Source organism: Equus caballus, chromosome 7, assembly GCF_041296265.1.
Source record: "Equus caballus isolate H_3958 breed thoroughbred chromosome 7, TB-T2T, whole genome shotgun sequence".
In the NCBI taxonomy this organism is placed as follows: domain Eukaryota; kingdom Metazoa; phylum Chordata; class Mammalia; order Perissodactyla; family Equidae; genus Equus; species Equus caballus.
In genome coordinates, this window is record NC_091690.1 from 72254097 (window position 1) to 72266717 (window position 12621).

The 12621-nt window shown below is 40.1% G+C and overlaps 1 protein-coding gene across 21 annotated transcripts in view; it reads left to right on the top strand.

The window, feature by feature from the left end:
- C2CD3 (C2 domain containing 3 centriole elongation regulator) overlaps positions 1-12621 on the top strand; it is a 134091-nt gene that overhangs the window by 93503 nt on the left and 27967 nt on the right. For 7 of the 21 annotated variants that reach the window (XR_011441054.1, XM_070274403.1, XM_023645739.2 and 4 more), the window contains 4 exons: positions 250-388; positions 3176-3240; positions 7200-7405; positions 8418-8551. Coding sequence is in view for 16 of the 21 variants with exons in the window: in XM_070274403.1 (XP_070130504.1) it covers positions 250-388; positions 3176-3240; positions 7200-7405; positions 8418-8551 (544 nt within the window). In the remaining 5 variants the exon portion in view is untranslated. Of the gene's footprint in view, positions 1-249; positions 389-3175; positions 3241-4253; positions 4340-7196; positions 7406-8417; positions 8552-12621 lie in introns of all 21 variants that reach the window. The other 14 variants (XR_011441053.1, XR_011441055.1, XM_023645738.2 and 11 more) reach the window with 3 other exon arrangements.

The following is a 12621-nucleotide window of genomic DNA, read 5'->3' on the forward strand; positions in this document are numbered from 1 at the left end:
CCACAAAGTACAAGGAGATGGGAGAAATCATTTCTCACCTGGCAATATTTATGAACTGAGCCTTGAAATGATAGTTTCAGTAGCAGAAAGGACACTGGAAGCATTTCAGATACAGGAAATAGCTCGAGCAAAGACCCAAAGGTAGGAGAGGTCTAGAAGTGGTCCTCCTTGTACCTGTATAATCGGAGGCTTCCAACACATTCTTTTTAGTACCCTAAAGTATAATCACTCCACTCTGCTCTATTTCAGGGAGCCCCTTGACAGAGCGGAAAGTGTCAATACCCAGTTGTTGTGTATCCTTTACAACAGCTGATAAGCCATCTCCTGTCTACACCCAAGTGGTTGAAAACACAGATTCCCCCATTTGGAATTTTCAACAGCAATCAAGGTTTGTATTTTATGATGTTACATCAGCCTTCCAGAATCTGCGTTTTGTTCCAAGAGACAAACTCAGAGTAAAGAATATAACAGACAGAACAACATTGAGCAGACCTAGAAAATGCTTTTCTTATCAAGCAGTTATTTAGTCCTAGTGCTTATAAATTCACAACTAGCAATGGTTTAAAGGTTTCATTGTGGTAGTTTTTAACTCCACTTAGTCCAGCTCAAAAGTGATTCAGTGAGGACCTCTTATATGCCCTGCTCTGTTCTAGGCACTCGAAATTAAGTATGATTAAGATAGTCCCTGCTATTGAGGAGTTCATGGTCTGCATGGGAAAAAATACAAATAAAAAATTACAGTAGAGGGGCTGGCCCCGTGGCCGAGTGGTTAAGTTCGCGCGCTCCGCTGCAGGCGGCCCAGTGTTTCGTTAGTTCGAATCCTGGGCGCGGACATGGCACTGCTCATCAGACCACGCTGAGGCAGCGTCCCACGTGCCACAACTAGAAGAGCCCACAACGAAGGATACACAACTACGTACCGGGGGGCTTTGGGGAGAAAAAGGAAAAAATAAAATCTTTAAAAAAAAAATTACAGTAGAATGTGACAAGTGCTATAGGAGAAGTAAAAAGGATGCTAGCGGAGCTTAGAAAGATTATTTAGGCAATGGGAGTTCAGGGGAGGCTTCTTACATAAGACACCTCGCTAAGTATGGAAGAATATATACAAGTTATCTAGATGAAGAAGGCAGAGAGAACGAATCTCAGAAAAGCTGTGGATTGCACATCCTTGGAGAAGATTTCTTGTGCAGTGGAAAGAGCCTGGGCTTTGGAACAGAGAGACTTGGCCTCCAACCCCATCTCTGTCATTTACTAGCTTTGTGAACAAGTTAAATTGCATCTCTGAGCCTCAGCTTCCTCAGCTGTAAAGTGAAGTAAATCACAGGGTTATTGTGACATCAAAATTAGATGATATTGAGGAAAATTACCTCATGGTACATAGTAGGTATACAACAAATGTTGGGTCTCCTTTGGAAGGCTCAAAAAATTGGAGGTGGAGTCCTGTCAGTCATGTTGCAGTGCAGCCCAGAGTTAGGGGACTGGCAGAGAGGCCCACTCCTGGGGTGCAGAGCTCATACTGCCTTTTCTTCTGTTACCTGTTTCAACATCATTAAAAGTGTGAGTTCTGTTATTATTTATTGTTACTGTTATCTTTGCACTGCATCACCTTTTATAAAGTTTAATTCTTGTCCACCAACACTGGCCACACCATGTGGTGTCTGATCTGCTATTTGCTCACAGTGTTTATGTACCTAATTGAGTCTCAGCAGTTGCTCACATGTTCAGTGTTTTGAAGTTCGAGAGACTGACCTGAGACAGGAGCTAGAACTGCAGCGATGACAACTCAGTACTATCAATGGTGAGCTACTGGAAATTATAGAAATTCTGGCCATGGTGGCTGGGGTACTTTATCTAAAATATCAAATCTGCCTCAAAAGGCGGGAGACCAGAGCTGAGCTTCGAAGTGAAGGTAATTTGTTCATTCAGAACCTAACTTTATGAATTGATGAAGCGATATTAACAGTCTCCTAATTTCATCCCCTCACTTTACAGTTGAGAAGACTGTGGCCCACAGAGGTTACAGAGTCTGTTGGTAGTAGAGGCAAGATTAGAAGAAAAATGAGTAACAGTGCTGTTTATAGTTCCTTTATCATAAAATTGTTTCATTTGATCCTCCTAGCAACCTTGTAGGTAGATAATATCCCATTTAACAGGTAAGAAAACCAGGGCTCAAGGAGACTGTTTAGGGTCACTCAGGTGATAATATTGGAGCTGGAATTCAAAGGTAGGTGTTTTGACCTCAGAATTCAAAACTCTGACATGGTATTTGTTTCACTTTAGCACAGTGCCTCTCGTTGGTCTTGAAGTAGGCTCTCTTCAATTCCCCAGTGGTGTCTGGGGAAGGAAATTAAGTCTCTTGGTTTCCCTGGTTCTACGTCTTGCTAATCCTGGAGCAGTGGTACCTTGTTTGAAACTTCCCAAATCTTTGTAGTTTAAAACTGTGTAATTCACTTCATATAAAATATCTTAGAGGTGCTCAGTGAATTCCACATCGGCTTCTTTATCTGGTAGGAAAAGAAGTACTTTCTTATTTTGGTGCCTTGCCTCTCTGCACAGTATGGCTTTGGAGTCAGGCAAACTAGGGTTCAAATCCCAACTCTGCCATTTACTGACTCTTGTGTGACTTAGCAAATCACTTCACCTCTCTGAGCCCAGCTTCCTTGTCTGTAAAACAGGGATAATAATGCCCAAGTCATAAGTTTTTGTCCAGTTTACATGTATATGAGACATTTGGCACCATGCCTGGCCCAAGGAAGACACTTAATAAATGTTCCTTTTCCCCTCTTCCTCCCTTTCCACGCTTTCCCCACCCACATGGCACAAGAAAAATCTTTAGCTGCTGCAATAAAACTGTTCATTACATGTTGAGGAGCTCCCTTCTCACACCCCCTCCCTTGTCTTGAGAAACAGAGTTTGAATATTGCAGATACTATTGGGAGGGAAGTACTGCATCAGATGAGCCTGTTTTCACATCTTGGCAAGTTACTTCCCTCTCTGAGCTTCCATCCTCTCATTTTAACTGTGAAGATAAAAATACATCCTAAAGATGACCATGAAGATGAAATGAAAGTGTTAGGAAAGTGCTTTGCAATCTGTGAAATACTCTTCAAATCTAAGTTTCATACTGCAGAAGCTTCCTACACAGTTAATTTATGGTGGTTGTTTTTCTTAATAGGCTATCAAAAGAGCTTCTTTTGGACCCACAACAAACTCTGGTCTTCAAAGTCTGGCATAAAGGAGGTATGAACTCTCTTCTGTGAATATCTATCTAGTTGTACAAATAAGCTCACATCCTGTTGACAGATTGCTTTTCTTTTTTTAACCAAGTGAAACAATGGCACTGATAGTGCTGAGAATGCATATGTGTTAGAGGGAATCCCACAAAATGCAACTGGAATTTAAATCCTTAGAAATCATATCATTTTGTTTGATTACTTGCTTAGTGCAGAAATCCAAGTACATTTGAATCTTTCCAATGGTATCTCAACAATCATAATGTACGGCCTGCCATACACAAGTGATTTCTCCCCACCTTTGTGTGCTGTTGTGCCTTCTGTTGAGTCTGGCTTGTTAACAAAGACCCTAGCATTTTCAGGCAGTACACAAAACTAGAGTCTGACAGCTTGTTCTTCCTTGTTTTAAGAACCTCCCCAAGCCAGAGGTGCTGACCTCATGGTCCTTGAACCTAGTTTTACTCAGCTACCGTTTATTAAGAGGCATAATACAATAGCATTAAGAGCACAGACTCTGAAGCTACGCTCTCTGGATTCAAATGCCAGTTCTGCCCCTTACAAAGTAGTGTGACCTTGGGTGAATGACTTAACTACTCTGTGCTTCAATTTCCTTATCTACCAAAGAGGAATAATAATAGTACCTACCTCGTAGGGGTTTGGAAGAATTAAATGAGTTCCTGGTCATAAACACCATCTCAGTTTTTGTTGTTTTTATTAGTGAATGATGGTGTGCTAAGAGCTTTACAAACATCTCTAATACTGCAAGGTAAAAGTTAGTTCACTTTTATAGATGTAAAAGCCAAGGCCCAAGGAAGTTTAGTGACTTGACTAAGGTCATATATCTTTTAATTGCTGGACCTAGGATTTGAACCCAGTTATAAGTGGCTTTTCAGCCTTTACCGTTTGTACTCACACTGGTAAGATTGGATGACTGAAAAATAAAGTGGTGATGACATCCAACATCTCACAGCTCCTATACTTAGAAAATTTTGTCTCACTATATCCTTCCTGTAAATCTAGCTCCTTCCGGATTGCTGCTAGAGCCTGGTTTCCAAAACCTTCAGTTGTTTTGTCATCTACAGCATCACAGTGTTTGTTTGTCATTGGTAAGTTCCAGAGCTAACCCCAAAGCCTAATAAAGACCTGAGAGCAGTCAGGGTGTAAAGGAAATCAGCTTACCTGTGTCTCCTCCTGTGCTCCTGTTTGGGAGTGATGCTCTGGATCTGGGTTTGATGATTCACTTATGTCCCCCACCCCTGCCCAACCTCATAAAAGCGGCAGGAGCTGATCATAAATCGGTTTTCTCTGAATCAGCACAAGGAATTCCTGCTTTATTTAGCTAGGCTGTACACTCCTCTCTTGATTTCTATTCTTCTCTTCTCTCTAAAGTACTCCAGAGATTGTCAAGCAAACAAGGGTTCACCTTAATTCAATACTTACTTTAGCAGGAAAAAAAGAATAAGGTTTGGTTTTATGCAGACCTGGATTCAAATCTTGGCTCTACTGTTTACAAACTGTGTGACCTGAGATAAAGCACTTTACCTCTTTGAGCCTTTGTTTTCTTATTTATAAAATTAAGATAGTAGTATCTGCCCTACGGGGTTTTTGAAAGCATTAGAGATGACATATATAAAGTATTTGGCCCATAATTGGTGCTTAACAAATGGAGCTATTTCTATTATTTGCCCATTATGCATCAGGTACTGTGCTAGGGCTTTGGGGTATGGAGAAGAATAAAATACACTACCTTCCAGGATCCCCAACAAGTCCTGTAAGACCCTGTTGTAAATGGAGATGAGGAAAAGGCCCGTGCCTAACTGACCACTACTCATCTAGTTCTCTCAGTGTGTCAAGATACCTCTCTCCCCTTAGCTCTATCCTTTCCACCCAGACTCAGTGAACCTATTGCAAAAGAGACTCAAACCAGACCAAGCTGTATTCAGTAAATATTTGAGTTCCTACTCTGTGCCAGGCACTCTGCTAAGTGCTGGGGATACAAAGGTAACATAAGACAGTTGTGGTCCCTGTCCTCATGGAGCTTACAGTCTGACAGTATAGTATGATTAGGCAAATACAGGGTGCTCTGATAGGAGACATCTAACCCAGACTCAGGATGTCAGAGAAGGCTTCCTGGAGCATACCTTCGCTGAGAAATGAAGGAGCAGGACATATTATAGTCAGAGGGAACAGCATGGAATAAAGAAAGAGTATGAGGGAAGTTCAAGATCTCTAGAAGGTAAAACCGCAAAAGGAGTCGTCCTGCTAAATCTGATGTAAAATTTAACTCTTCAAAGCCATTGTTTTTCTCAGTGATCAGCTTAGCCAGATTTCTCTTCAAGTATGTGTAGGATGTAGTGCTTTCATGTTAGGCAGAACCCTCAAAGTGGGGTTACTTAAAGTTACAATATATCAAGATTACAGCTCCGATAACCAAATAAGGCAAGATTAGTTTTCTTTGCAAAGCTGTAACAAGTCTTTGGAGTGCAGATTAACGGCTCTAGCTATCATTTGCTCATCCCCAGTGAGTAAGAGTTATTTGACCCTACTCTGGGGAACACAACTTCAAGTGTTCCTAGAATCTAAGACTGTCCAAGTTGAAGGGGATCTTAAATCTGGTTTAGTACTTCTCATTATATAGTCATGCGTGGCTTAATGATGGGGATATGTTCTGAGAAATGCATCATTAGGCAATTTAATCATTGTGCAAACATCACAGAGTGTATTTACACAAAGCTAGATGGTATAGCCTACTAGCCATTTCAGCTATATGGCATTAATCTTATGGGACCACTGTTGTATATGTGGTCCGTCGTTGACTGAAACGTTGTTATGTGGCGCATCACCATATATGAGGCTCAGGGAGTTAGAGTGATGTGTTTTCAAGTCAAAGCCACACTTAGATTTGCTATTGTGGCACCTGCTTCTTTGTTCCACTCTACGTTGGCCAGTTCACTGGTACTCTCAGTGGATGTGTATCCAGTTCCTCATGATGTGGGAAGATTTTATGCCAGGTATGGAGAGTGTTGGGAACATAAAGTGAGTAATACCAGGTCCTGGCTTTTGGGTAAGTCCTAGTCTAAAGAAAAGCAAGCTGTGTAAGCAAATGTTAGACAGTGTGTGATGAGTTCACTGTCACCAGCAGTGTGCACAAGGAACTGAGAAACTCATGACCACTCCTCTTGAAAATTCACATTCCTTGATTTATTTAGCAAATTGAAAACTAAGAATTGGGTCTGTTTTTGATGGAGTCAGTATACTGATATTCAGTATAGGGGATGAAGCCTATACAAAATAGGAACTTGTGGAGTCGTGGGGGCCTGTTTGTCTCCAGCTGCTTTCATGTCAGAAATGAGAAATAAGAAGCAATGAGTCTAAGAACAAAGGTCATTGCATGGTAGCTTGTCCAACCAAGAAGGGCAGAGCCTTATGAGCTGGAGCCTAAGCTTATTTTGTACCCTATACTTTTCCAGGGGGTTATTTGTCTTTCTTTTATGATTTCTGTCACTTTTGTTCTTAATTAAATATAATAATATTTATGTTATAGAAAATCTGGAAAATACAGACAAGTATAAATGAGAAAAATGCAATTCCTCAGTATTCCAAGGGTGATGGTCTTTCAAATGATTTCTTTTAAGGCCCACTGCCCTAAGGAAAATCACTGAGACATAATAACCTAGGGAAAAGAACAAGTGTGTTTTATGTTTAAGGGATGTTTTCCAGTTGTCTGTATTGAGAGGACAAAACTCAACCCTGCTAGCTTTTCCCTGCCATACAGAAAGGGAATTCATGATCGTGAAAGCAGACTGTGGTTGCCAGTCTCTCTCAACCTCATTATCTGTCTTCTCTGTGGATCTTGGAGTTGCTGAACACCCCAGTCCCCTGAATCAGCTTCTCTGTGTGCAGCCTCTAATCTCAGTGGTAGGATGTGTCCAACCACGTTCCCCAGCTCTTCTCTTTCCCCAGCAGATGAGGAGAGGGTGATTGGCTTTGCCTCGGTGGACCTCTCGCCACTTCTCTCTGGCTTTCAGTTTGTCTGTGGCTGGTACAACATCACAGACTTCAGTGGAGAGTGCCAGGGGCAGATAAAAGTTGCTGTCTCCCCTTCGGAGAGTTTGATGCGCTTCAAAGAAGAGAGGCAAGCAAGACGTGGAGTGGAGACCCCAGGATCACTGGTATGTATCCTGATTCGCATCCTTAACCCATAAGAGTTCTACTTAGCAAAACCTATAAGAAGATCCTTTCCATGTGTTTGGTACCTTCCAGCTTACAGACCCATTATATATGTGTGTCTCATAACAACTTCATGACCTTTTGGGGATGATAAAAATGTTGTGGAATTATATAGTGGTGATGGATGTACAACTCTGAATATACTGAAAACCACTAATTGAACACTTTAAAGGGTGAATTTTATAATACATGAATTATGTGTCAGTTTTTAAATAAAATAAGATCAGTTTCAGTATGGAATCTGAAACAATATTGGTTGAACTTTTTAAAAACTCTCTTACATTAAAATTATTGCTCTATCATAAAAAAAATTAAAAGAGAAAGGGAAGAGGGGAATTAACAATAAGAAGTATAGATAACACTTTCAGGGAGTTTAACTGTAAAGGAAAGGAAAATTTTTCCAGACTCTCCCAGATAGGGGAGCTCTGTCAAGGCAAAGACTCTGTTTTATTCATCTCTTTATCACGCACGCCTGGCCCAGGGTCTGGCAGAGTGGACGTCAGTAGATATTGAATGAATGAATGAACGAGAAAATAACAGAGTTAAACAGTCCATATATACGAAGGTCTTTTCTTCACATCAACCCTGGTAGTCATGAGATAAGAAATATCACAGCCAGATTATCCTCACATGTAAAGTAAATGTAAGATGATGTCCAGCCAGGAGTTCACAAACTAGCTGGAAGAACAAGAGCATAAATAGACATAAAGTAACTAAAAAGCAATCTGATAGTATAGTCTGTAAAATGGGGATAATAATAGTACTTATCTCATAAGATTGTGAAGTTTAAATGAGAAAATGCATGTAAATTGCTTATACAGCGTTCCATGCATAGAAAATACTCAGTAAATTATATTTATACACATACAGTAAATTTTACAAACTTATTTATACTGCTTTGTTCCAAAAGGATTTGTGGCGACAGGTATACCATTTTTCTCATTGCTTCTGCAGATCCCAATGTACCGTCCCTTTTCCTTCCCTGCCTCTGATATGTATGCTGCATTCCCCAGCTGTGTTGCAAGACAGACTCTAGAACAACTTGCTCACACCTCGTCAAAGGAGCTTGATTTCTCCTCTCCTCGGAGGTGAGTGATTTCTTGATGATGGGAAGAAACGGAGTCAGAGAGTGAAAATGTATAAACGGGCTTGTCACTTCTCTTGCCTTTATTAGAGGAAGAAACTAGAGACAGGGAAAGAGCTTTGTTGACCTTCTGTCACAACCATTGGGAACCCCAGGATCCTATTAAAACAAACTTTTTACTAGAACTTTTACTACTATCAAAAGGATGGCCTCAGTACACGGGACACTTTTCTCTTTTCCTCAGAGGCCTTTAACCTTTATCTCTAGAATCAGTCATCAGCTATGTGAGAAACTATCCTGATCTTTCCCCTCCCAAACCTGTATGCCAGATTATTTTGTAAACAGCAACTGGCCTATCTTTTTCACCAAGCCAACCATGGATATGCGTATGGGTATCAGGGCTAGAGCATATTCTATCCTGTCAAAGTCAGGGTATAGAAATAAGATTACTTCTTTCCACCCCACTCTCTTCCAGGCCCTGGTACCATTTGGCGTCCCCCTGCCTCCACCAGTCTTTCCCATGTCTTTCTCTCCACCTCAGGGAGAAGACAAGGGATCTTCCCCTACAGCAGTCACTCCTATAGCAGCAGTTGCTGAGTAGACCCTCTATTCCAAGAAAGACACTCTCTAATACTGCTTAGCCCCTCAAAGGCACATGTCAGTGCTATGTGGCTTTCTACCTTGCTCACCACATGAAGAGAGCCTCTGCTCTCCACATAAAGGGAGCCCATGTGTCTGTCAAATCCTAGATCCCAGGTTTAGGTAATTTCTCTAACGCCTGTTAGAGAAATAGGTGTTACTTTGACCATAGCTAATCATGAGACATATGGGTAGGATAAGGGTACTGGTACAAGGCTAGAAATACAGAACAATAGTGAGGCCACTATTTAGTAATTGTAAAAGCTACAAGTTTAGTGGTTTGCTTTTTGTCCATATAAGAATGTTCTTGTTCTCACTTCAAAAGAGCCATGTCAAAATGATATATTCTAATCCAGCCATCCGTCCAAGACTAGCCAAATTGCGATATATTCATACAATGGAATAGTACTCAAAAATAAAAAGAAAGGCAACATTGATATATAACAAAATGAATCTCATAATTATGCTGAGAGAAGCTAGACAAAAGGGAATATATTGTATATGATTCCATTTATATAAAATTCTAGACAATACATATTAATCTATATTGACAGGAAGCAAATCAGTGGTTACACAGGGACAAGGCAGGATGAGTGGAGTAGGAAGGAGGGAAGAAATTACAGAGGACAGGAAGAAACTGTTAGAGGTGATGGATACATTCATTACCTTGTTGTGGTAATGGTTTTCTTAAATGTACACATATGTCGAAACTCATCATTTTGTACACTTTAAATATGTGAAATTTATTATATACCAGTTATACCTCAGTAAAGCAGTAGTTCTCAAACATTTCTACTTCAAAACCCCTTTATAGGGGCCAGCCCCATGGCCGAGTAGTTAAGTTAACACACTCCACTTCGGCGGCCCAGGATTTCGGCAGCCCAGGATTTCGCCAGTTTGAATCCTGGGCGTGGACCTGGCACTGCTCATCAAGCCATGCGGCGGCAGTGTCCCACATGCCACAACTAGAATATGCAACTATGTACTGGGGGCTTTGGGGAGAAGAAGAAAAAAAATTATTGATGACTCAAAGAAGTTTGTTTATGTAGGTTATATCTATCAGTTTTTACCATATAAGAAATTTAAATGAGAAACTCTTAAAACACAATACACAGAATCAATTGTATGTCTATACATCAGGAGTGGATAATCCAAAATCAAATTAAAAAAACAACAGTTTTATTTACAAAAGCATTAAAAAGAATAAAATACTTAAGAAAAAATTAACAAAAAAAGTACAAAATGTATTCTCTGAAAACTACGAAACATTATAGAAAGAAATTATTAGGTCTAAATAAATGGAAAAACCTCTCATGTTCACCAGTTGGAAGACTTAATATTGCTAAGATGGCAGTACTGTCCAAATTGATACACAGATTCAACACACTCTCCATCATAATCCCTGCTGGGCAAGCTAGTCCTAAACTTCCTATGGAAATTCAAGGGGCACAGAATAGGCAAAACAGTCTTGAAAAAGAAAAGCAAAGTTCCTGATTTCAAAACTTGCTGCAAAGCTACAGTAAACAACACAGTGTGGTACTGGTGTGGTACTGGTATAAGGATAGAAATAGAGATCAATGGAATAGAATTCACAGTTCAGAAATAGACACGTGTGCCAAGAATGCCAAGATGTCAAAGGTGCCAAAATGGTTTAATAAGGAAAAAATAGTCTTTCCAACTAATGGTACTGGAGCAACTGTATATCCACATGCAAAAGATTGAAGTTGGACCCCTTCCTCACACCATGTACAAACATTAACTCCAAATGGATCATATATCTAAACATGAGAGCTAAAACTGTAAAACTCTTAGAAGAAAAATAGGAGTAAATCTTCATGACCTTGGATTGGGCTGTGAATGCTTAGATATGACACCAAAAGTAGAAGCCACAAAAGAAAAAATAAATTGGATTCATTGAAATTAGAAACTTGCATCCTACAAACAATACCATCAAGAAAGTGAAAAGACAACCCATACAATGGGAGAAAAATTTGCAGATCGTAGATCTGATAAGAGACTTGTATCCAGAAGATATAAAGAATTCTTACAACTCAATAATAAAATGCAAATAACCCAATTAAAAATAGGTAAATGATATGAATAGACATATCTCCAAAGAAGATATACAGATAGCTAATAAGCACATGAAAAGATGCTTGACATCATTAGCCATCAGAGAAATATAAATGAAAGCTATAATGAGCTATCACTTCACACCTACTAGGATGACTATAATCAAAAAGACAAATATCACAAGTGTTGGGGAGGATGTAGAGAAACTGGAACCCTCAAACGTGGCTGGTGGGATTTCAGAATGGTGTGGCTGTTTGGGCAACAGTCTGGCAGTTCCTTAAAAGGTTAAACATAGAGAAATCATATGATCCAGTATGTCCACTCTTAGGTATATACCCAAGAGAAATCAAAATATAAGACCACACAGAGGCCAGCCCGGTGGTGCAGCGGTTCAGTTCACACGTTCGGTTTTGGCAGCCTGGGTTTCGCCTGTTCGGATCCCAGGTGCGGACATGGCACTGCTTGGCACGCCATGCTGTGGTAGGCATCCCACATATAAAGTAGAGGAAGGTGGGCATGGACGTTAGCTCAGGCCAGGCTTCCTCAGCGAAAAGAGGAGGATTGGCAGTAGTTAGCTCAGGGCTAATCTTCCTCAAAAAAAAAAAAAAAGACCACACAAAAACATGTACACAAATGTTTGTAGCAGCATTATTCCTAATAACTAGAAAATAGAAACAACCCAGTGTCCATCAACTGATGAGTAAACAAAATGTGATTTAGCTATACAATGGAAAATTGCTCAGCCGTGAGAAGGAATGAAGTACTGATATATGCTACAACATGAATGAAGCCTGAAAATATTACACTAAATGGAAGAAGTCAACTGCAAAAGATCACATATTTTATTATTCCATTTATATGAAATATCTAAATTAGGCAAATCTATAGAGACAGAAAGTATATTAATGGTTGCCTTGGGCTGGGATGTTTGGGTGGGGGTTGTAGAGGGAGGAAGAGATGTGGAATGATTATTGATGGGTATAGGATTCTTCTTGGGGTGATAAAAATGTTCTAAAATTGGTTGTGGTGATGGTTGCTCAACTGTGAATATACTAAAAACCATTGAATTGTACACTTTAAATGGATGAATTGTATAGTACGTGAATTATATCTCAATGACGTTGTTATTTAAAAAGAAGATTATTGCTGGGGTCAAGCTCTCTTTTTTTTTTTAAGAATTTTTTTTTTTAAAGATTTTATTTTTCATTTTTCTCCCCAAAGCCCCCCGGTACATAGTTGTATATTTTTAGTTGTGGGTCCTTCTAGTTGTGGCAGGTGGGATGCCACCTCAGCCTGGCTTGATGAGCGATGCCATGTCTGCAGCCAGGATCCAAACTGGATCCCAAGGGGCCGGCCCCTGGG